This window comes from Mustelus asterias, chromosome 7 (genome assembly GCF_964213995.1).
Source record: "Mustelus asterias chromosome 7, sMusAst1.hap1.1, whole genome shotgun sequence".
NCBI lineage: Eukaryota > Metazoa > Chordata > Chondrichthyes > Carcharhiniformes > Triakidae > Mustelus > Mustelus asterias.
In genome coordinates this window covers 3,472,548-3,496,370 of record NC_135807.1, presented here as the reverse complement: position 1 = coordinate 3,496,370, position 23,823 = coordinate 3,472,548, and the positions used below count along the sequence as shown (strand labels likewise).

The 23,823-nt window shown below is 43.9% G+C and overlaps 1 protein-coding gene across 1 annotated transcript in view; it reads right to left on the bottom strand.

Annotated features, from left to right (window-relative positions):
• Positions 1-1,922: 1,922 nt before the first annotated feature.
• lama3 (laminin, alpha 3) overlaps positions 1,923-23,823 on the bottom strand; it is a 458,111-nt gene continuing 436,210 nt past the window's right edge. Inside the window, exons 73-77 of the mRNA XM_078215598.1 lie at positions 23,041-23,197; positions 19,779-19,909; positions 12,364-12,454; positions 8,204-8,323; positions 1,923-5,626 (exon numbers count right to left, since the gene is read on the bottom strand). Coding sequence (XP_078071724.1) covers positions 5,481-5,626; positions 8,204-8,323; positions 12,364-12,454; positions 19,779-19,909; positions 23,041-23,197 — 645 coding nt within the window. The 3' untranslated portion in view covers positions 1,923-5,480. The remainder of the gene's footprint in view (positions 5,627-8,203; positions 8,324-12,363; positions 12,455-19,778; positions 19,910-23,040; positions 23,198-23,823) is intronic.

Genomic DNA, 23,823 nt, shown 5'->3' with positions numbered 1-23,823 from the left:
CAGGCCAAGGAGGGTGACGCTGCCACACAGCAGGACCCCAAAACCAGGGGATCCTTGGATCTCAGCCCTCCAGGGGATGTCCAACAAGGTCAACACAAACAACAGGATGTGGCAGTCAGCAGACTGCCTCCACGTCCAGTGTGATTGTTGGGGGAGCACCAAGATGTAGCTGCAGGTTAGAAAAGTCAAACGTGTTAATTACTTGTACATAATGTGTAAATAAACTCACACCAATGATTTTGTTATTTGTTCATGGGATCACTGGCAAGGCCAGCATTTATTGCCCATCCCTAATTGCCCTTGAACTGACTGTCTTGTTAGGCCATTTCAGAGAGGCTTGGTTGAGGGGTCAATCTTGAGGGGGCATAGTTTTAGGGTGAGGGGCAGGAGATTCAGAGGGGATTTGAGAAAATTATTTTGACTCAGAGAGTGGTGGAATGCGCTGCCTGGGATGGTAGTGGAGGCTGGAAACCTTACAACCTTTAAAAAATATTTGGATGAACGCTTGAAATATCTTAACATTCAAGGATATGGGACAAGTGCAGGAAAATGCGCCTTTAGTGATAGCTTTTGTCAGTGCAGACTCGATGGGCCAAAGGGTCTTTTCTGCGCTGTACGACTCTATCAGTCTATGATTCTATGAGAGGCAGTTAAGAGTCAACCACATTGCTGTTGGTCTGGAGTCACATTTAGGCCAGACCAGGTAAGGACAATAGATTTCCTTCCCTAAAGGGACATTAGTGAATCAGATGGGTTTTTATAATAATTGATAATGGTTTCATGGTCATCAGTAGACTTTTTAATTCCAGTTTCTTATTGAATTCAAATTTCACCATCAGCTGTGGTGGGATTTGAACCCCGGTCCCCAGAACATTACCCTGGATCTCTGGATTGCGAGGCCAGTGACAGTACCACTACGTCATTTAAAGTAAAGTTAAAGTTTATTTATTAGTCACATGTAGGCTTACATTAACACTGCAATGAAGTTACTGTGAAATTCCCCTCGGTCACTGCTTCCCAGGTCACTCTGTCAATGGCTCCTTGTTATCATAGGATTCCTACACTGCAGAAGTAGGTCATTCAGTCCATCGAGTCTGCACCGACTCTCCGACAGAACATTTTACCCAAGCCCCACCCCTGCCCTATCTCCATAACCCCACCCATTTACCATGGCTAACCACCTAACCTGCGCATGTTTGGACTGTGGGAGGAAACCGGAGAACCCAGAGGAAACCTGCGGGGACATCGGGAGAATGTGTAAACTCTCACAGTTACCCACGGCCGGAGTCGAACCCAGGTTCCTGATGCTGTGATGCAGCAGTGCTAACCACTGTGCCACCCTATGGTTCAATGGTCAAGCCAAGCAGCATTCATGTCAGTCTAATGGATGCACAGTTTCAAGGTGAGAGGGGGAAAGTTTAAGGGAAATGTGCGGGGGAAGTTTTTCACACAGAGAGTGATGGGTATCTGGAACATGCTGCCAGAGAAGGTGGTGGAAACAGGCACTTTAGCAACAGTTAAGAAATATCTGGATGGGTACATGAATAGGGAGGGAATAGAGGGATACGGACCGAGTAAGGGCAGAAGGTTTTTAAAGTTTAGTTAGGGCATCATGATCGGCACAGGCTTGGAGGGCCGAAGGGCCTGTTCCTGTGCTGTACTTTGCTCTGTGAAAGCTTGCTTCCTGCACAAGATAAAGGCAGCTGTCTCAGTCCAGGCCTCCTCTGTGTGCAGCCTTCCCAGCTTGCTGGTAGAATGGGTTAAAATTACCCCAATAGAACAGGTTCCAAAATCAGAATTCCACTAATCCCAGCCAGTGAGTTAGGTTAAGGTCCTAACTCAGTGCTGAGAGTGCCACCCACTTGTTATCTGTCTACCTTTAATTAAAAAAAAGGATGTAGACACATCACAAAAAAACAATAAGCTGAGATAAAGTACTTTTTATTACATTAATGAGAGAAATTATACAAGTTACCAGAATCACCAAAACATGAGTAAATGAAGATGCACACCTTACATTTCACATTCGTGTAATTTTGAGGTTCAAAACCAAAATCTAATCCAACCGTCCACCTAAAAGTTAGTTTGTAAATTTAATGAGTTAATAAAATATTATAAAATTAATAAAAGGGTCTCTGACACTCTTTGTCTGATATTTCAATGAAGGATATATCACACTGGAAACAAAAGGAGTAACAATTGCATTGCAACTGCAGCCAACAGGTTAAAGCTTCTATGTTTCCACAAATCACTAAGTGGTTTGAGATCAAAATTTGGGTTAATTTTAATCATCTGGAGATTAGTGAATAATGTGGGTCTTACATATCATCCCAGTTAAAAACATAATCTGAACCACTATTGATATATATTCCTTAAAAAAAATGAATTCTAAATAAAAAGCTAACTGGAATATTTTTTAAATTTACTGCCCTGCTAAAGTGTGATATTTTGTTGATAACATTTTTATGGCTGTCTAATTGAGCAATAATATTGGAGCAGTTTTATGTCTAGTAGACAGTAATTTGAGTTACGATGCACCTTGGGACATGAAGGGCTTGATATAAATGCAAATTCTATCTTCAAGCATTTGACTATAACAGAGATATAACTGGAAATGATTATAGTCCAGGTTCGGTTTGCTGTCAGTAGATTTCAGTTCTCTGCAGAAGCAGAAGGAAATAGGGTAGCCACAGTAATTTTAACCACTAAGCTTTGCCTAGTTGTTGTCAGCTGATTTCTCACCTGGCACATGCTTGGAAGCAAGTGCAGAGCTACTGTCAAAGACTAGGAGGCCAAACTGGGGTTGAGGAGACAAGGTGAGCCTTGCAAAAATAAACAGTGAGGGTTCAGAGAAGGCTGAGACTTTCACAGTGGAGTCTGGGGGTTTGCTATAGCTTTCATCTGAGGGGACTGAGAGGGTTGATGCTTTTATCTGAGGGGGGTTGGTACTGATAGAATGCTTTCCCTTGCAGGAGAGACTAGAACAAGGGAACACTGTTAAAGAAGGGATCTCCCATTTAAGAAGATGAGAAGTTTTTGTCAGAGGGTGGTGAATCGTTTGGAACTCACTTCCCGAGGGGGTGCTAGAGGAAGGGCCAATGAATATTTTTAAGGCAGAGGTAGATGGATTCTTGACTAGCAAGAGATTCAAAGGTTAAATGGGTTGTAGGCGGAACGCAAAGTTGAAGCCCCAATTAGATCAGCCGTGACCTTACAGAGCAGGCCCACGGGATTAATGACCTAAACCTTCCCCTAATTCTTATGTTGCTAAGTTCACACGCAGGCCCTGGATAAATTTGTGTAGAAGTCCCAGTTTGCACTGATTTAAGTGGCTTTAGTTCTGTGCCTTGTTAATATCTCAGTCAGGGTCTAACCTGGTGAAATATCCTGCTCATTTTAACTGTCGGATGGCTGGGATTACAATCGATTCAGTGTGTAAACCCTCTCCTTTCCAGTATGTTGGGTTCATTATTGCCATTAGAACATGGGTTTGTCAATGTTTTTGTTTATATTTTTTAATAGTTTATTTACCATCGCTGATCCTATTGGCACCAATGCAGCAACATGAGCAATGAACATTTTGGAACATTCACATTGGAGCATTTCATGGTTTTGAAACGAGTCTGATTTTAATTCTGCAAATGGATGGTTTATGAGTTAAAATTTCACCCAATGATTTTTACAAGTTGTCATGTAAGAAACACAGCAACCGATTTGTATCCAGCAAGATCCCACAAAAAGCTGTGTGAGAAAACAGTCAGATTATATGGTAATTGAAATGACTTTTCTGTGGCTATAGTTTGGTGTGATCATGTGAATCGATGACACTTTCTGTCAGAGATGTGATATTGCTTTGTGAGATCTGCTATTCTAAGGATGTCAATATCAGACAAGAACTCAGTGATGGATTGTGCAATAAAATAAAAATATAGCGACAGAAAAATATTAGAGGAGATGATGGAAATGAATTGAAACTAAACTGTTCTCCAATAGTAACAATTTACACATTTATGTTGTTCTATACCCTTAGTTGGAATCATGTTCACACAGCGGGGAGCCATTTTACTCTAACTTGGCAGGTAGAATGATGAGCCTACCTGCTCATCCCACCAAATATTGACAGCAATGGAGAGTGAAACCTGATGGATGGGTCAGGTTAAAATTTCCCCCAGTATCTCGACCTGAGCTGCTGTTCTGTCATTTTGTTTGAGATCCCTACAGCCCGCTATCCATTTCAGGCTTCTTGTTTTCTTTTTAAAAACAGCAAGTTCCATTTACATACAATTACAAAGTGTATACAGCATTTAAACAGGCCATTCAGCCCAACTAGTCTCTGCTGGTGTTCATCCTGCATCTCATTTCATCTCAACATTCTATTCCTTTCTCCCTCATATGCTTCTCTAGTTTTATTTCTAATCTACACTATTCACTTCAGCTCGCCAATGCGGTACCAAGTTCCACATTGCTCATTGCTCTCAGCAAAGCAGTTTCTCCTGAATTCCAAAATTTGTACAGGGCTTGACAGCGTTATGTTGAAAGGCTGTTTTCCTTGGCTGAAGAGGTAAGGGCCATAACCTCAGGATAAGGGAGCAGCCATTTAGAGGAGGAGAAATTATTCTTTTGCTCAGAGTATTGTGAATCTTTGGAATTCTCTACCACAGAGGGTTGTGGATGCTCCATCTTAAATATATTCAAGGCTAAAGCTGATAAATGTTTTGGCAGTCAAGGCAACAAGGAAAATGTGGATAGGGCAGGATAGTGGAGTTGAGGGTGAAGATCAGTTATGACCTTACTGACTGGTGGAGCAGGCTCGAGGAGCAATATGGCCTCCTCCTGCTCCTATTCTTTCTTATCTTATTTTGTTGGCCCCTCGTTTTGGCAGAGATTTCATTGGAGCACCCATGTATAGTGCCAGAGTTACAAGTGCCAGGCTCCACTCCAGTCTCTGGCTTGCTCCATGAACCATGTTGGTGTTCACAGGAAGAAGCATAATCCACACTGTTTCTGCATGTTCCCAATCAGGCAGCACAAGACGGGGAGTGGGGGGGCGGGGGGACAACATTCCCCTATTAGAATATCGTAAACTCTCACCAAAAAAATAATTTAAAAAGTTTTGAGTAATGATGATTGATCTTGTTTATTTTAGAAATATGATTAGCATATTAATTATTCAAGTATAAAAATATAAAATTAGCAGCAAGATTTAGTAATGTATTTGGCCCACAGAATATAGCACCAGTTGGGAAGTAAAGTATCTGCATCACATTTCAGAAAATTAGTTGGTCATTTTTTATTTAATATGATTGTCACAATATTCAACCAAACATAAATGTCAAACTCAACTGACTGAAATGAAAAGAATGCAAAGTTCAAGTTACAATAAATTAATAGTTTTGCGCTTTGACAGAGGTTCAGTTGTCCATTACAATCGTATGCAGGAAGGTTAAATTATTTTTGCAGTTACAGACAGTAGCTGGAGTTCACATGATGGGGCATCGAGTCACACTGACAGCACCATGGACAGCCACTGCTTTCTTTAACAATACTGGCTTCGCATTGATCAATACATTCCCCATGCAGCCAGTGAGTGGATTAAGAGTTGGGAAATGAGGTAACTGTACAGTATCTGCAAATTCAAAAAGATCGACAGGTTTTAGAATGAAATGTAACTATAACATGAAAAACACCCAATTCAAAACCCTGTGCTAAAGGTTTGAGCCAACAACAGTTCTCTTACTGTTATAATCCTTCTGTTATTAAGGTTGTGCTTTCTCCTTTTCTCCATTTTATGTTTTGTAGAATAAAGCATAATTCAAAGAAGAAAAGAGCAATTTCCCTGGTAGGCTGAACAATATTTCTCCCCTATCATCGTCGGATTATCTAGTCATTATCACTTTGCTGTTTATGACAATGTGCAAATTAGCTGTCAAGTTCCCCATTTTACAACAAAGACTACACTTCAAAAGTACTTCAATGGCTATTAAGCTCTTTGAGATGTCCTTTGGTCAAGAAAGGAACAAAGAACAATACAGCACAGGAACAGGCCCTTCGGCCCTCCAAGCCTGCGCTGCTCATGTGCCCACTAGACCATTCATTTGTATCCCTCTATTCCCAGTCTGTTCATGTAGCTATCTAGATAAGTCTTAAACGATCCCAGCATGTCCGCCTCAATCACCTTGCTTGGCAATGCATTCCAGGCCCCCACCACCCTCTGTGTAAAATACGTCCCCCTGACATCTGTGTTGAACCTTGCCCCCCTCACCTTGAACCCGTGACCCCTGTGTTCGTCACCTCCGACCTGGGAAAAAGCTTCCCACTGTTCACCCTATCTATGCCCTTCATAATTTTATACACCTCTATTAGGTCGCCCCTCATCCTCCGTCTTTCCAGGGAGAACAACCCCAGTTTACCCAATCTCTCCTCATAGCTAAGACCCTCCATGCCAGGCAACATCCTGGTAAACCTTCTCTGTACTCTCTCCAAAGCCTCTACGTCCTTCTGGTAGTGTGGCAACCAGAACTGGACGCAGTATTCCAAATGTGGCCTAACCAACGTTCTGTACAGCTGAAACATCATATGCCAACTTTTATATTCTATGCCCGTCCAATAAAGGCAACCATGCCATATGCCTTCTTGACCACCCTCTCCACCTGTGCTGCCACCTTTACGGATCTGTGGACTTGTACACCCAGGTCCCTCTGTGTGTCTATACTCCTGATGGTTCTGCCATTTATTGTATAGCTCCCCCTTACATTAGATCTACCGAAATGCATCACTTCGCATTTATCTGGATTAAATTCCATCTGCCATTTCTCCGCCCAATGTTCCAGCCTATCTATATCCTGCTGTATTCTCTGACAATGTTCATCACTATCTGCAACTCCAGCAATCTTTGTGTCGTCCGCAAACTTACTGATCACACCAGCTACATCTTCCTCCAAATCATTTACATATATCACAAACAGCAGAGGTCCCAGTACAGAGCCCTGCGGAACACCACTAGTCACAGACCTCCAACCGGAAAAAGACCCCTCCACTGTTACTCTCTGTCTTCTATGGCTAAGCCAGTTCTCCACCCATCTAGCTAGCTCACCTTTATATATATTATATATATATAATATATATATATGCAGCCATTTCTTTGAGATCAGTGAGATGCCTTACAACACTTCTGTCCTCGTTTTGTCCTTCAAACCACATCCCATTTCCAGCCTGAGAAAGGTCAGTCATAGAATCCTTCCAGTGCAGAAGGAGGCCATTCGGCCCATTGAGTCTGCACTGACACTCTGACAGTGTATTTTACCCAGGCCCTCTCCTCTGCCGTATCCCTGCACATTTACCATGGCCAATCCACCTAACCCTGCACACCTTTGGACTGTGGGAGGAAACCGGAGCACCCGGAGGAAACCCACGCAGAATCAGGGAGTTACCCGAGGTTGGAATTGAACCCGGGTCCCTGGAGCTGTGAAGCAGCAGTGCTAACCACTGTGCCACTCTAAGGTCAGTTGCTCATTGAGGCACTAATTTCCATGTCTCAACCTGGTTACTTCACATGTGACTCCATGAATTTGATGATCGAGCAGTATTGACAGTGGGTTGTGGGAAAGTTGCCTCAGAAATCAGAGGATGTTATAGTGAGGTGGGGGAATCTAATAAATGGGGGCTTTGTAAATATCCTACACTCTTGGTTAACCATAAGACATCATGGGCGTCGATAAGTAAGTTGTTGCATTGGGCACCAGCTCAAAGCTTTGCTGTGTTTATTATCGCTGAGAATCGTTAGTTTTCTTCAACAGCTCATGCCACATCCAGTAGGCCCCATGATCTAAAGCACTCTGGAGCCCTGTGAAACTCTGACTACATTAACATAAATGACTACAGACGTGCTCATAAATAACACACAAATGTTAATCACAGATAAGATTCTTTACATTTATTTGTAATTTAAACAGCTTAGGTATTTGATGGAACTAAAAGTGACATAAAATTTGATGGAACTAAAAGTGACATAAAATTTTGTTTCAATGACACTTCAGTGAAGGGCCTTTAGATGGTTTACTACACCAAAGGTGTCATACAAATGCACAATGTTGTTGTAATAGAAATATTTGCCCTTATTTGAGAGAAACTGGTGAAAATTAAAATGACCAGGGGGCAAATCGCAAAAGGATCTTTTTTTTTCCCCTTAAAGCAAGCTTCATACCTGGGATGCCACCAATATAGAGAGGGTCGGCAGTGTTGGTGGAGAGCGAGGCAGCAGGTCCTACAACATGGTCGCGTTCTGCATCCACATCAAGCTGCACCACGTTATTTCTTTTAATTACTGTTTTAGGTAAAATAAAACACACAACGATGATTACACTTCAATCATGTACTTCATTGGCTGTAAAACCTTTGTCAATTGAATCTGAGGCTGGGATTTTCCATATCCGTTGGTGGCAAGAATTGGCATGGCCAGGACTGGAAAATTTGCAGCCAAAAATCTGTTGACTTTGGGCGAGATTTTTCTGGGGGGAGTGGAAAATCCCACCCTGAGTTTGAAAGCTTTTTGTTTGGTAAGGGTATTAAGAGTTATGGAAACGAGGTGGCTAAGTGAATTTTGGATACAGATAAGCCGTGGTCTAATTGGCAGGAGAAGGTATGTGGCCTCCTTCTGTACTGATTTTTCTAAAGTGCTTTGACTCATCCAGAAGTTGCGAAACATGCTGTATAAACGCATGTTTTTCTTTTATATATTTGGTAAAGCTATTACTGTTTTGATATATGTTTATTTGTTTCAGAATTATAAATAACGACTTAACATTTCATTTGTCCAGTGTCCCCAGCCGATTTTTATCATTGAACCAACATTACAAAAACAGAAAACGAGTCATTGCGGAAATCTGGATATTTATGGCACCTTGCTGTGCACAGATTGGCTTCTTGGTTTCACCAGAACACAAGTGGGAGGAGCAGGAATAAGCCACATGTCCCCTTCTAACCTGCTGCACATTCAATAAGATCATGGCTGATCTGATTGCGGCCTTAACACCGGTCTTCTCCCTGCCCCTCATAACTCCTGAGTCCTTTGTTGATCAAAAATCTAACTCAGTCTTGAGTGTATTCAATAATCCAGCCTCCACTGATATCTGGGAAAGAGAATTCTCTCAGGAAAATTTCTTTATCTCAGCCTTAAATGGCAAACCCCTCATTTTCTAAACTGTATCCATTAGTTCTAAATTCCCCAACAAAGGGAAACATCAGTTTCCTCCATTACAACAGTGAGTATGCTGCTGTAAAGTGCTTTGGAATGTCCTGTGGCTGTGTAGGATGTAAAATAAATGCAAGCGTGTCTTTCTTTCTGTTCCTTCTGATTTTTGAGACAAAAACAGCCAATAATTTCTACAACAACCAAAAAAATCCCAACAGTGATCTTGGAGCTTTTGTTCTCTGGGTAATGATGAAAATTGATTTTGAACACTAGGGTCAGGATTCCACCCCCCCCCCCCCTTCCACCACTGCAATTGTAGCGGACGGGTTGCCGACAATGTGAAGGTCCATTGACAGTTGGGCGGGAATTTCTGGCTTTTAGACAAGGGCAGCCAGAGAATTCTGCCCGAGATCTTTGTGTGGGGTAAGTGCAGAAATTTTACTCACACTAGAATGTTACTGGATATTTACTTTTGTAAGTTAGAACTTGGTACGGGCATCAATCCAGTCTTTCTATAAATCTGATTCTTTACATTTATTTGCAATTTAAACAGCTTAGGTATTTGATGGAACTAAAAGATTTTTTTAAAAAGAAAAGGTGGTTCAGAGAATGATATGTCACGTAAGGAAACCATTTGACCCATCATGCTGGCTTCATGAAGGAGCAATCCAATTTGTCCCATTGCTCCTCATATCAGAGCTCCCTGTGATTTCAGAGGGATTTAATTCTGGAAAAATCTTAGTGATTCTAGGTTGGGAACTCAGAATCATAGAGGTTTACAGCATGGAAACAGGCCCTTCGGCCCAACTTGTCCATGCCGCCCTTTTTTTTAAACCCCAAAGCTAATCCCAATTGCCTGCATTTGGCCCATATCCCTCTATACCCATCGTACCCATATAACTGCTTTTTAGAACATAGAACATAGAAAAAAATACAGCACAAACAGGCCCTTCGGCCCACAAGTTGCGCCGGTCATGTCCCTACCTACCTCGGCTTATATATAGGCTTACCTATAACCCTCAATCCTATTAAGTCCCATGTACTCATCCAGAAGTCTCTTAAAAGACCCTATCGAGTTTGCCTCCACCACCAATGATGGCAGCCGATTCCACTCACCCACCACCCTCTGAGTGAAAAACTTACCCCTGACATCTCCTCTGTAACTACTCCCCAGCACCTTAAACCTGTGTCCTCTCATAGCAGCCATTTCAGCCCTGGGAAAAAGCCTCAGAGAATCCACCTGATCTATACCTCTCAACATCTTGTACAGCTCTATCAGGTCACCTCTCATCCTTCGTCTCTCCAACGAGAAAAGACTGAGCTCCCTCAGCCTATCCTCATAAGGCATGCCACCCAATCCAGGCAACATCCTTGTAAATCTTCTCTGCACCCTTTCAATCATTTCCACATCCCTCCTGTAATGAGGCGACCAGAACTGAGCACAGTACTCCAAGTGGGGTCTGACGAGGGTCTTATAAACCTGTATCATTATCTCCCGACTCCTAAACTCAATCCCTCGATTGATGAAGGCCAGCACACCACATGCCTTCTTAACCACCTCCTCTACCTGCGAGGCCGATTTAAGAGTCCTATAGACCCGGACCCCAAAGTCCTTCTGATCCTCTACACTGCTAAGAGTCTTACCCTTGATATTATACTCCTTCATCCCATTTGACCAACCAAAATGGACCACTACACATTTATCCGGGTTGAAGTCCATCTGCCACTTCTCCGCCCAGTCTTGCATCCTATCTACGTCACGCTGCAGCTTCTGACATCCCTACAACCAATCCACAACACCACCAACCTTCGTGTCGTCGGCAAATGTACCAACCCATCCCTCCACTTCCTCATCCAGGTCATTTATGAAAATGACAAACAGCAAGGGTCCCAGAACAGATCCCTGGGGCACTCCACTGGTGACCGACCTCCATTCAGAAAAAAACCCATCTACAACTACTCTCTGCCTTCTGCAGGCAAGCCAGTTCTGAATCCACAAGGCAACAGCCCCTTGGATCCCATGCCCTCTCACTTTCTCGAGAAGTTTTGTATGGGGGACCTTATCAAACGCCTTGCTGAAGTCCATGTAAACCACATCTACCGCTTTTCCTTCGTCAATGTGCTTAGTCACATTTTCAAAGAACTCCACCAGGCTCGTAAGGCATGATTTGCCTTTTAAAAGATAAAATTGTACCCGCCTCTACTACTACCTCTGGCAGCTTGTTCCAGACATTCACCACCCTCTGTGTGAAAAAATTGCCCCTCTGGACACTTTATCTCTCACCTCTCACCTTAAACCTATGCCCTCTAGTTTTAGACTCCCCTACCTTTGGGAAAAGATATTGACTATCTACCTTGTCTCTGCCCCTCATTATTTTATAGACCTCTATAAGGTCACCCCTCAGCCTCCTATGCTCCAGAGAAAAAAGTCCCAGTCTATTCAGCCTCTCCTTATAACTCGATCCATCAAGTCCCGGTGGTATCCTAGTAAATCTTTTCTGCACTCTTTCAAGTTTAATAATATCCTTTCTATAATAGGGTATTCCAAGTGTTGCCTTACCAATGTCTTGTACAACTTCAACAAGACGTCCAATTCCTGTATTCAATGTTCTGATCAATGAAACCAAGCATGCCGAATGCCTTCTTCACCACTCTATCCACCTGTGACTCCACTTTCAAGGAGCTATGAACATGTAACCCTAGATCTCTTTGTTCTGTAACTCTCCCCAACGCCCTACCATTAACTGAGTAAGTCCTGCCCTGGTTCAATCTACCAAAATGCATCACCTCGCATTTGTCTAAATTAAACTCCATCTAAGGGTGTGGGGAACTCTATTCCCCACACCCTTAGCTGACTACAGCTTCAGGGCACAGGCCTCATCTCACTTCTTCCCAAACTTTGGGTATTCTATCTCCCAATATACAACACTTATTTGAGTTCTGCCTGAACTAATCCTCCAAAATCAGCCATTGTCAAACCCATCAGGCTTCGACAGCTTGATAAAGGATCTATTTTCATTCTTGTATAAATAGTGATTTTAAAATATGCTTTCTAATAAACGTTGTGGTAGATCTCGGCTTAATCCCTAAAATGCCTACATTAAAGATATTCCTTGGTTGTCTATGACTATAGTTAAGGAAAACTTAGAACTAAAGTAAAAGATATATCTCACCTGATATTTTGTGCAGCTGTCCATCGCACAGTGACTGAGGTGTGACTGATGTGTTGAAATCACCAGCTCCATTGTTTACATGAACAGTGACCTGAGAATAACAATGAGAACACATTTAAAGAAAACTGGCATTTGTTTTTCTCATATTGAAATAAATGCAATTCTAAAAAGTAACTCTGCTCAACACTATATTGCTAAATCCTACTGGAGCTAAACCTGGGGCAGTTGTGAGACTGGAGTCAGATATCGGCTCAGACTGGATAAGAATGGCTGGTTTCCTTCCCTAATCCTTCACATTAGACATTAAACCAAGATCCCGTTTACTCTCTCAAATGGATGTAGACGATCCCATGGCACAATTTCAAAGTAAGAGTTTTAACAACACCAGGTTAAAGTCCAACAGGTTTATTTGGTAGCAAATACCATTAGCTTTTGGAGCACTGCTCCTTCGTCAGATGGAGTGGAAATGTGTTGTTAAAACTCTTACTGTATTCACCCCAGTCCAACGCCGGCATCTCCACATCACAATTTCAAAGAACAGCAGAGGAGTTCTCTCCCGCGTCCTGGCCAATATTTATCCCCCAAATCAACGTTGCAAAAACGGATCATCTGGTCATTACTTCAGTGCAGTTTGTGGGAGTTTGCTATACACTAATAGGCTGTCGTGCTTGCTATATGACAAGTGACTGCACTTCAAAAAGTACTTCATTGGCTGTACAATGACTTGGGAAGGCCATGGCTTGGGAAAGCACTGTATAAATACAAGCCTTTGTTTCTTTCAGGTAACAGTTGTTATTTACAACAGTTTCATGATCACTAATTGGTTCCAATTTTTTTTATTCTGAATTTCAAATTATCAACTTAATATGGTGCAATTTGAATTCAGTTCTATCTGGGCTACCAGTTCTATCTAGTCTGGAAGCAAAGCAAGACAATTGCTCAAGGAGAGAAATGAGAGGATTGTGCCTGTGTACTGCATGGAACTAAATAATAATAATAATAAAGTGGCATTGCAAATTGTCCACTCGTCATGAACCTGGTTCATATTCATTGCCACTGTCATACTGCATGGTGAGTGCTGTGTGACTGAGAGGAGTGCTTTTGGAGTTGGGTGAACACAGGGAGTTCGGTGAAACAGGCAGCAGAGGCTACAAGCGAGAGTGCTGCTTGGTCAGTAAGTGTTATTTTTTCTTTTTGCTCTTGGCATTGTAGTTGTTGTACACTACTATAGTCTTTCTGTGTAATTTCTGTGGTTTGAAGTTTGAAAAGGTTATACTCGGTAGTAACAATGAGCAGGAAAGAAAGGCCCTAGAACATGGGGGCGGCACGGTAGCACAGTGGTTAGCACTGCTGCTTCACAGCTTCAGGGTCCCGGGTTCGATTCCCGGCTCGGGTCACTGTCTGTGTGGAGTTTGCACATTCTCCTCGTGTCTGCGTGGGTTTCCTCCAGGTGCTCCGGTTTCCTCCCACAGTCCAAAGATGTGCGGGTTAGGTTGATTGGCCAGGTTAAAAATTGCCCCTTAGAGTCCTGGGATGTGTAGGTTAGAGAGATTAGCGAGTAAAATATGTGGGGGTAGGGCCTGGGTGGGATTGTGGTCGGTGCAGACTCGATGGGCCGAATGGCCTCCTTCTGCACTGTAGGGTTTCTATGATTTCTATTGGGTATAATCTGAAAGAAAACATCTTTCAAAAGTTTAAGACATGACAGGAGAGCTCCAAGCCGTGGTTTGCTCCTCTTGCTCCATGTGGCAGGCTGGGGACAGTTCCAGTCCCCTGGGTCAGCATGTGTGCAGGAAGTGTCTCCAGCTACAGCTCCTGGAAGCTCAAGTTTCAGAGCTGGAGCGGCGGCTGGAGACACCGCAGAGCATCCGTGAGTCAGAGAGTATCGTGGATAGCACGGATAGAGAGGTGGTCACACCGCAGGCTCAGACTCCGCAGGCAGGAAGAGAATGGGTGACCAGCAGACAGAGCAAGAGAGATAGGCAGGCAGTGCAGGAATCTCCTGTGACCATTCCCCTGCAGAACAGATATACCGCTTTGGATACTGTTGAGGGGAATGACCTCTCTGGGGAAAGCAGCAGCAGCCAAACCCGTTGCACCACGGTTAGTTCTGCTGCAAAGGGGAGGGGTAAAAAGTGTGCCAGTGCAGTAGATATAGGGGATTCAATTGTAAGGGGAATAGATAGGCATTTCTGTGGCCGCAAATGAGACTCCAGGATGGTATGTTGCCTCCCTGGTGCTAGGGTCAAGGATGTCTCGAAGCGGCTGTAGGACATTCTGAAGGAGGAGGGTGAACAGCCAGGGGTCGTAGTACACATTGGTACAAACGACATAGGTTAAAAAAGGGATGAGGTCCTAAAAGCAGAATACAGGGAGCGAGGAAGAAAGTTAAGAAATTGGACCTCAAAGGTAGTGATCTCAGGATTACTACCGGTGCCACGTGCTAGTCAAAGTAGAAATGAGAGGATATATCAGATAAATATGTAGCTGAAGAGATGGTGTCAGGGGGAGGATTTTAGATTCCTGGGGCATTGGGACCAGTTCTGGGGGAGGTGGGACCTGTACAAATTGGATGGGTTACACCTGGACAGGACTGGGACTGATGTCCGAGGGGGAGAGTTTGCTCGAGTGGTTAGGGAGGGTTTAAACTAATATGCCAGGGGGATGGGAACCTATGGCAGGTGAGAACCTAGAAACTATTATTATCACAAAAGAGGTAGTTGGGCAAGTTAATGGGGCTAAAGGTAGACAAGTCTCCTGGTCCTGATGGAATGCATCCCAGGGTACTAAAAGAGATGGCGGGAGAAATAGCAAATGCACTAGTTGTAATTTACCAAAATTCGCTGGACTCTGGGCTGGTTCCCGCAGATTGGAAAACAGCAAGTGTGACGCCACTTTTAAAAAAGGAGGTAGACAAAAGGCGGGTAACTATAGGCCGGTTAGCTTAACTTCTGTAGCAGGGAAAATGCTTGAATCTATCATCAAGGAAGAAATAGCGAGACATCTGGATATAAATTGTTCCATTGGTAAGACGCAGCATGGGTTCATAAAGGGCAGGTCATGTTTGAGTAATATGGTGGAATTCTTTGAGAACATTACATGTGCAGTGGACAATGGGGAACCTGTGGATGTGTGTATCTGGATTTCCAGAAGGCATTTGACAAGGTGCCGCACCAAAGACTGCGACATAAGATAAAAGTGTATGGTGTTACGGGTAATGTAGTAGCATGGATAGAGGATTGGTTAACTAACAGAAAGCAAAGAGTGGGGGTGAATGGGTGTTTTTCTGTTTGGCGATCAGTGACTAGTGGTGTGCCTCAGGGATCAGTGTTGGGACCGCAATTGTTTACGATTTACATAGATGATTTGGAGTTGGGGACCAAGTGAAGTGTGTTAAAATTCGCAGATGACGCTAAGATGGGTGGCAGTGCAAAGTGTGCAGAAGACGCTGAAAGTCTGCAAAAGGATATAGATAGTCTAAGTGAGTGGGCAAGGGTCTGGCAGATGGAGTACAATGTTGGTAAATGTGAGGTCATCCATTTGGTAGGAATAACAGCAAAATGGACTATTATTTAAATGGTAAAAAATTGCAGCATGCTCTTGTGCAGAGGGACCTGGGTGCCCTTGTGCAGGAATCTCAAGGAGTTGGTTTGCAGCTGCAGCAGGTAATTAAGGCGGCAAATGGAATTTTGTCCTTTATTGCGAGAGAGATGGAGTTTAAAAACAGCGAGGTTATGTTGCAGCTGTATAAGGTGCTGGTGAGACCACACCTGGAGTACTGTGTATAGCTTTGGTCTCCTTACTTGAGAAAGGATGTACTGGCACTGGAGGGGGTGCAGAGGAGATTCACTAGGTTGATTCCGGAGTTGAGAGGGTTGGCTTATGAGGAGAGACTGAGTAGACTGGGGCTATACTCAGAAGAATTCAGAAGAATGAGGGGAGATCTTATAGAGACATATAAGATTATGAAGGGAATAGATAAGATAGAAGCAGGGAAGTTGTTTCCACTGGCAGGTGAAACTAGAACTGGGGGCATAGCCTCAAAATAAGGGGAAGCAGGTTTAAGACTGAGTTGAGGAGGAACTTCTTCACACAAAGGGTTGTGAATCTATGGAATTCCCTGCCCAGTGAAGCAGTTGAGGATACATCACTGAATGTTTTTAAGGCAAGGATAGATAAATTTTTGAACAGTAAAGGAATTAAGGGTTATGGTGAGCGGGCAGGTAAGTGGAGCTGAGTCCACAAAAAGATCAGCCATTACTTTATTGAATGGCGGGGCAGGCTCGAGGGGCCAGATGGCCAACTCATGATCCTAGTTCTTATATTCTTATGTTCTTATACCTATTAATGTGTTTGCCCAATTCACCACAGCCAACTTACCCCTCATACCTTTACTTTTCCCATTGTTTGGATTTATGACCCTCGTTTTGGATTGAGCTCCATCATTTTCAAATTTAAAGGAGAATTCTATCATATTGTGGTCACTCTTCCCTAAGGGTTCTTTTACAACAAGATTATTAGTTAGCTCTCTCTCATTGCATAATACTAGATCTAAAATAGTCTGTTCCCTGGTTGGTGCCTCAAATATTGCTATAGAAACAGAGTACTGGCTGTTGAATTCTGAGCCTATGATTTTGCTCAAGTCTCTGGTGTAGGACTTAAAACCGTGGTATGGCCCTTTGAGCCACGGCTGACACCATGGCAGAGATTATAATCTCACATATATAGAGAGACTATAAAAATGATTATGTACCTGCTCGCACTTTCAATCACATTGGATTTAATCAGCAACAAACAAGTGCTTCACACTGCCGATAGTTTGAAAGGCAGAGCACGCTCAGCTCTTTGTTGACTTTTATTTTTAGACAATACTGCTTGAGGTCCAGTTTTCTCGCTGTAGATGTAAGGTTTCTGGCCTGACTGCTCTTGGCAAAATTGGTGATAAATAATTGATGCAGCTATTGGAAAGATTCTTAAATGACGCTAAATTTGGAGCAATAAATGGGGCTGCTGCCCTTCACCAAAGGCCCGGCAGGTCACAAACATTTAGTTTGAGTGCCAGCTGTGATAAAAATGGCTTTAGTTTGGAAATTGGTGATTGGTGTTGATCTTAATGGGGGTGGGGTAAGTGAAGAGTTGGTTGCTGTAGTGATACCATCACTCCCAGCTGCAATGGAGATGATTGGGCAATTCACCTGTCAATCACACTTGGAAACCACACAGATGTAAGCGAATAGGATTGATTTCACTCAGATTTTGTATTCTGCATACTCACTGCGTTTTGCAAGGGAAATAATCTTGCTACATTAGGGAAACTTAGCTGTAGTTTATATGTAAATAGTTTTAATTTATACATAATCTGGAGCAAACTATGACCTGGATTTTCAGCGGGTCAGGAGCCCTTCAAGAATAGCAGGTGGGTGCAGATGCTGGATTCCTCACACCCCAGGCCGTCTGCTTTTTCAGAATGCCTTTAAAGGTGAGGGATACTTCCTGTCATCCAGCACTCTCGACCTGGTTGGCTTCACTGTAGAGATAGGTATTCACATTGCTCGGCAAGTTTTATGGAGTCAGGCAAGGTTTTTAAAGAGTCAAGGTTCCCTCGGAGGGAACAGCACTCAGAGGTGTTGTGAGCCCGAGCCTGCATAAGGAAACCTTTTAAAGGTTTCAAAAGGTCCTCCTCATGCCCCTTATGGTCAGGCTGTGCCTTTACACCCACCCTCAATGGGCCCTCGTGCTCCCAATACCAAGCTATGGAACCTCCATGCCCACTGGCCCCCTGTACGGTGTATAGAACCAAGGAACCGTATAGTGATATAGCATGTGTATTACAAAAAAGCTCATTCATAACAAAAACCACAAACACTGGAAACAACTTAACTAGGTTAATCCCAGGTATGGAGGGATTTTCTTATGAGGAGAGGCTGAGTAGATTGAGCCTCTGCTGACTGGAGTTTAGAAGAATGAGAGGTGACCTTCTCGGAAAATTGGAAGAAAAACCAATACATTTTTCCAGTTCCAGGTAAGGGCATGAAGAGTCACCGATAGTCATCAATGTAACAGAGAAAGAGATGTGGGAGCAGGCCTGAGTAGGACTGCAACAAGGAGTGTTCCACATAACCCACAAAAAAACAGGCATCCCATGTGGATACCCATAGTCGCACCTTTTATTTGGGGATGTGAAACAAGTTAAAGGTGAAATTATTGAGTGAAAGAACAAGTGCCCCATCTCTCCCCTGCCTGGTGCGAAGGCTGGAGGACTATTCTGTTTTTATTATAATGGAGATAAAGTCCCAATGCACCAAGGTATTTTTTTTAACAGCTGCCTCTGCACCTGGCAGCCCCGACTCTATAACTCTCACCATTTGGGACAGCCTATTGACCCAACAGCGCAAAATTCCCAGGAAACTAGTGTGGTACAAACCATCTAGTTCTATCTAAAAAGCTCTTCCAATGTAGATGAGTTGGCAATAGTGCAAGTACCCGTAGACCAAAGAATGTTTACAACACAGAAGGAGGCCATGCGGCTCTTCTTATAGAATCCACAGAATTCCTACAATGCAGGAGGTCATTTGGCCCATTAAGTCTGCACTGACTCTCTGGAAGAGCACCTTACCCCACCTGCCCTATCCCTGTAACTCTGCGCATTTAGCATGGCCAATCCATCTAATCTGCACATCTTTGGACTGTGGGAGGAAACCGGAGCACCCGGAGGAAACCCACACAGACACGGGGAGAATTTGCAAACCACTTACAGACAGTCACCCAAGGAATTGAACCCAGGTCTCTGGTGTTATGAGGCAGCAGTGCTAATCACTGTGCCATCATGTTGCCCAGTTGAGACTCAACCAGTGTTTTATACAGGTTTATCACAACTTCCTTCCTTTTGTGCTGTGTGCCCCTATTTATAAAGCCCAGGATCCTCTGTGGTTTCTAAAGCTGCCCTACCATCGTCAAAAGATTTATACACATGTACCCCGAGGTCCCTCTGCTCCTGCACCTGCTTCAGAATTGCATCATTATTTATTTTATATTGTCTCTCCTCTTTCTTCCTACCAAATGAATCACTTTACACTTCTCTGCATTAAACCTGCTCACCTGCTCACACCAACAGCCTGGTCTATCATTATTCTACTAACACTTACAATACATCCAAATGTTGTGTCATCTGGAAACTGTGCTTTAAGGTCAGTAATATAGATCAAGAAAAGCTGGTTCCTGGGGAAGGCCACACCTGCAGTTTGGAAACCGTTCAGCATTATTCTCTGTGCCCATTTGTATCCATGCTGCTATTCTCATTTTGCTCAAAAGCCTGTTCTATGACAGCAGGAATGATGAGCACTGCTCAGCCCGAGATGATACTTGCAAAAAGACTATAAAGACATGTGTCAATGGTGTTTAACTGGCGTTCCTACCTTTCCCTTGTACATATACAGACTGAGATAATTTCCCTGTGGGCTGTTGACGTGGAAAAGGACACCACTCTGGCTTCGAGGACGCAGTTCAAACAGGAGCTCAAAATCCTTGCCCACCACAAACGAGTTATCTGAAAATAAGCATTCAGGTATCAGTAATGAGGTATATTGGGTTACGACATTGATTATGATATTTATGGCAATGTGCTGAGCTAGTGGATAACGGGGTGCTTGCAACTTGTGATTCGTTACCAGATTAATCTGCACTTTCAACCAGTCTTACAAAGAAAGGTGCTGAACAGAGTAACATGGAAAACAAGAAAGAACGGAAAAAGTACATTTTTGAATCTGACTCAGTGCTGCAATAAACATAGAAATACAGAAAGTAAGAGCAGGAGGAGGCCATTCAGCCCTTCAAGCCTGCTCCACCATTCATTATGATCATGGCTGATCATTCAAAGCAATAGCCTGAACCCACCTTCCCCCCATATCCTCTGATCTCTTTCACCCCAAGGGCTATTTCTAACTCTAATGTAAGAAATGTAACAATTAATTTGCGTACAGCAAACTCCCACAAACAGCAATCTGATAATGCTCTGTTTTAATAAAGTTAGTTGAAGGATAAATACTACCAACATCCCTCAGTACTATCTCTCAAACAGTGCAGAGCTTCCTTCGACATGGCCTGCAGACAGTGCGGCATTATCTAACTTTTAAAAAATTCATTCACGGGATGCAGGTGCTAGGCCAACATTTATTGTCCCTATTATCCCTAATTTCCCCTTGAGAAGGTGGCAATAGCGATATATTTCCAAGTCAGGATGGTGAGTAGCTTGGAGGGGAACTTGCACGTGGTGATGTTCCCATGTGCCTCCTGCCCTTGTCCTTCTAGATGGTGACATTTGTAGGTTTGGAAGGTGCTGTCTAAGAGCTTTGGTGAGTTCCTGCAGTGTAGATGGTACAAACAACTGCCACTGTGTATTGGTGGTGGAGGGAGTGATTGTTTGTGGATGGGGTGCAAATAAAGCAGGCTGCTTTGTCCTGGATGGTGTCAAGCTGCTTGAGTGTTGTTGGACCTGCACCCATCCAGGTAAGTGGAGAGTATTCCATCACTTGTGCCTTGTAGATGGTGGACAGGCTTTGGGGAAACAGGAGGTGACTTCCTTGCTGCAGGATTCCCAGCCTCTCATCTGCTCTGTCGACAGTGTTTATATGGTTAATCCAGTTGAGTTTCTGGTCAATGGTAGAGGGAGATTGAGTGATGGCAATGCCATTGAATGTCGAGGGGTGATGGCTAGAATCTCTCGTTGCTTGGCACTAACGTTACTTGCTACTTGTCAGCCCAAACCAGGTCTTGATGCATATAGACATGGGCAGCTTCAGTATCTCAGCTGTCACAAATGGTGCAATCATCAGCAAACTTCTCTACTTGAGGCCTTATGATGGAAAGTCATTAATGAAGCAGCTGAAGGTGGTTGGGCTGAGGACACTACCCTGAGGAACCCCTGCAGTGATACCCTGGAGCTGAGATGATTGACCTCCAAAAACAGCAAGAACAATCACAAAGGCTCCTTGATGCCACATTCGGTCAAATGCAACTTTGAAGCCAAGGCCAGTCACTCTCACCTCACCTCTGGAGTTCAGCTTTCTTGTCCATTCTTAAATTAAGGCTGCAATGAGGTCAGGTTCTGAGTGACCCTGGCGGAATCCAAACTGAATGCCAATGAGCAAGTTACTGTTAAGCAAGTGACACTTGATAGCACTGTTTATGACCTCTTCCATCATATTAATGATGATCAAGAGTAAGCTGATAGGGCAGTAATTGGCCGCATTGAATTTGTCTGCTTCTTGTGGAGGAGACATATTGGGTAATTGACCACATTGCTGGGTAGATGCCAGTGTTGTAACTGTATTGGAACAGCTTGGCTAGGGGCATAGCAAGTTCTGGAGCACAAATCTTTGGTACTATTATTGGGATGTTGTCAGGGCCCATTGCCTTTGCAGCATCCAGTGCCTTCAGCCGTTTCTTGATATCATGTGTGGTGAATTGAATCGGCTGAAGACTGACATCTGTGATGCCAGGACCTCTGGAGAAGGCTGGGGGGACGGGAGAATCCTGCTGGCGTGAACGGTCGGAGAATCCTGCCCCGCATTTTTAGGTATGCATGGTGCTGCTCCTGGCACACCTTCCTGCACTCTTCATTGCATCAGGGTTGATCTCCTGCTTGGTGGTAATTGTAAAGGGGCGATATGCCAGGCCTGGAGTTTGTGGACTGTGCTTAAATACAATTCTGCTGCTGCTGATGGTCTGCAGCATCTTATTCTTGCCCAGAATTGCCAGATTTGATCAAAATCTATCCATCTAGGATATTGTGAGTGCTAAACCACACGATGAAGGGTTCCTCAATGTGAAGATAGGAATTAGACTGCCTGCGTGAAGCTTGCTCAACATTGACCTTCTGAAGTGCGGCACTCCCTCAGTACTGACCCTCTGACAGTGAAGCACTCCCTCAGTACTGACCCTCTGACAGTGCAGCACTCCCTCAGTACTGACCCTCTGACAGTGCGGCACTCCCTTAGTACTGACCCTCTGACTGTGCAGCACTCCCTCAGTACTGACCCTCTGACAGTGCAGCACTCCCTCAGTACTGACCCTCTGACAGTGCGGCACTCCCTTAGTACTGACCCTCTGACTGTGCAGCACTCCCTCAGTACTGACCCTCTGACAGTGCAGCACTCCCTCAGCACTGACCCTCTGACAGTGCGGCACCCACTCAATACTGACCCTCTGACAGTGCGGCACTCCCTCAGTACTGACCCTCTGACAGTGCAGCACTCCCTCAGCACTGACCCTCTGACAGTACAGCACCCACTCAGTACTGACCCTCTGACAGTGCAGCACTCCCTCAGCACTGACCCTCTGACAGTGCGGCACTCCCTCAGTACTGACCCTCTGACAGTGCAGCAATCCCTCAGTACTGACCCTCTGACAGTGCAGCAATCCCTCAGTACTGACCCTCTGACAGTGCGGCACTCCCTCAGTACTGACCCTCTGACAGTGCGGCACTCCCTCAGCACTGCATTGGGAGTGTTAGTCCAAATTTGTGCTCAAGTTCCTGGATGGGGTCTTGAATCCATAAATTTTGACTCACAGGTGAGATGGAATCTATTAATTGGTTCACTTTCTTAATGTGTATGCATTTCAGAAGGTTTGAAGAGATTTTTTGAAGAGAAGGTACAATAAGTTAAGGATTTAACTAACCTAAAACAATGTATCCTCCTTCGGCTGAGAAATACGTTCCTTGCTCAAAGTTGCTCTCGAAGCACGGTGTGACTCCAAATGTGCGCAAAGGGGAATCCAGTAGATTACCATCCAGTTTAAAGTTTCTGAAACAACCCTGGAAACTGTGTCGTGGCAGCTGCTTGGCAAATAAAAGATAATCAATGGAATAAAATTATAACAACAACAGTAGTTTTTGAGTTATTTGTCAACTAATCCTACATTATGTCCCTATTTCAGTGACAAGGCCCTCACTATTTGCAGCAGTTTATACTTATTTTCCTTTGGACCAGAAGCTGCAGTCAATTAAAGTCAGGCTTCATTCAATGGGACCAATATGCTTTACATTACTACATAATTGAGAACTGAAGATTCTGACAATGAATTATTGACCTGAACTATATAGGACAGAGGTGACCGGCCTATTATGCTTGTGATGACTCTATCTAATTAAGAGTTATGTAATTAGACCCATTCCACTGCTGTTTTCCTCTTGTTTTTTAATAAGAACAGAGAAACATAAGAAATAGCAGCAAGAATAGGCCAACAGCCACGAGAACCTGCTCCCCAATTCAATAAGATCATAGCTTGGCCTTCACTCTTTGTGCGGGATTTAACGCCCAACATGTTTCCCGGTGGCAGGAGGTAGCCCACCATTGGCCGGCAGTGGGATCTTCTGGTCCTGCTGTTGTCAATGGGGTTTCCCGTTGAACACACTCCTTACCGCTGTGGAAGCCACAGTGGGGGAGCACTGTCGGCGAGACT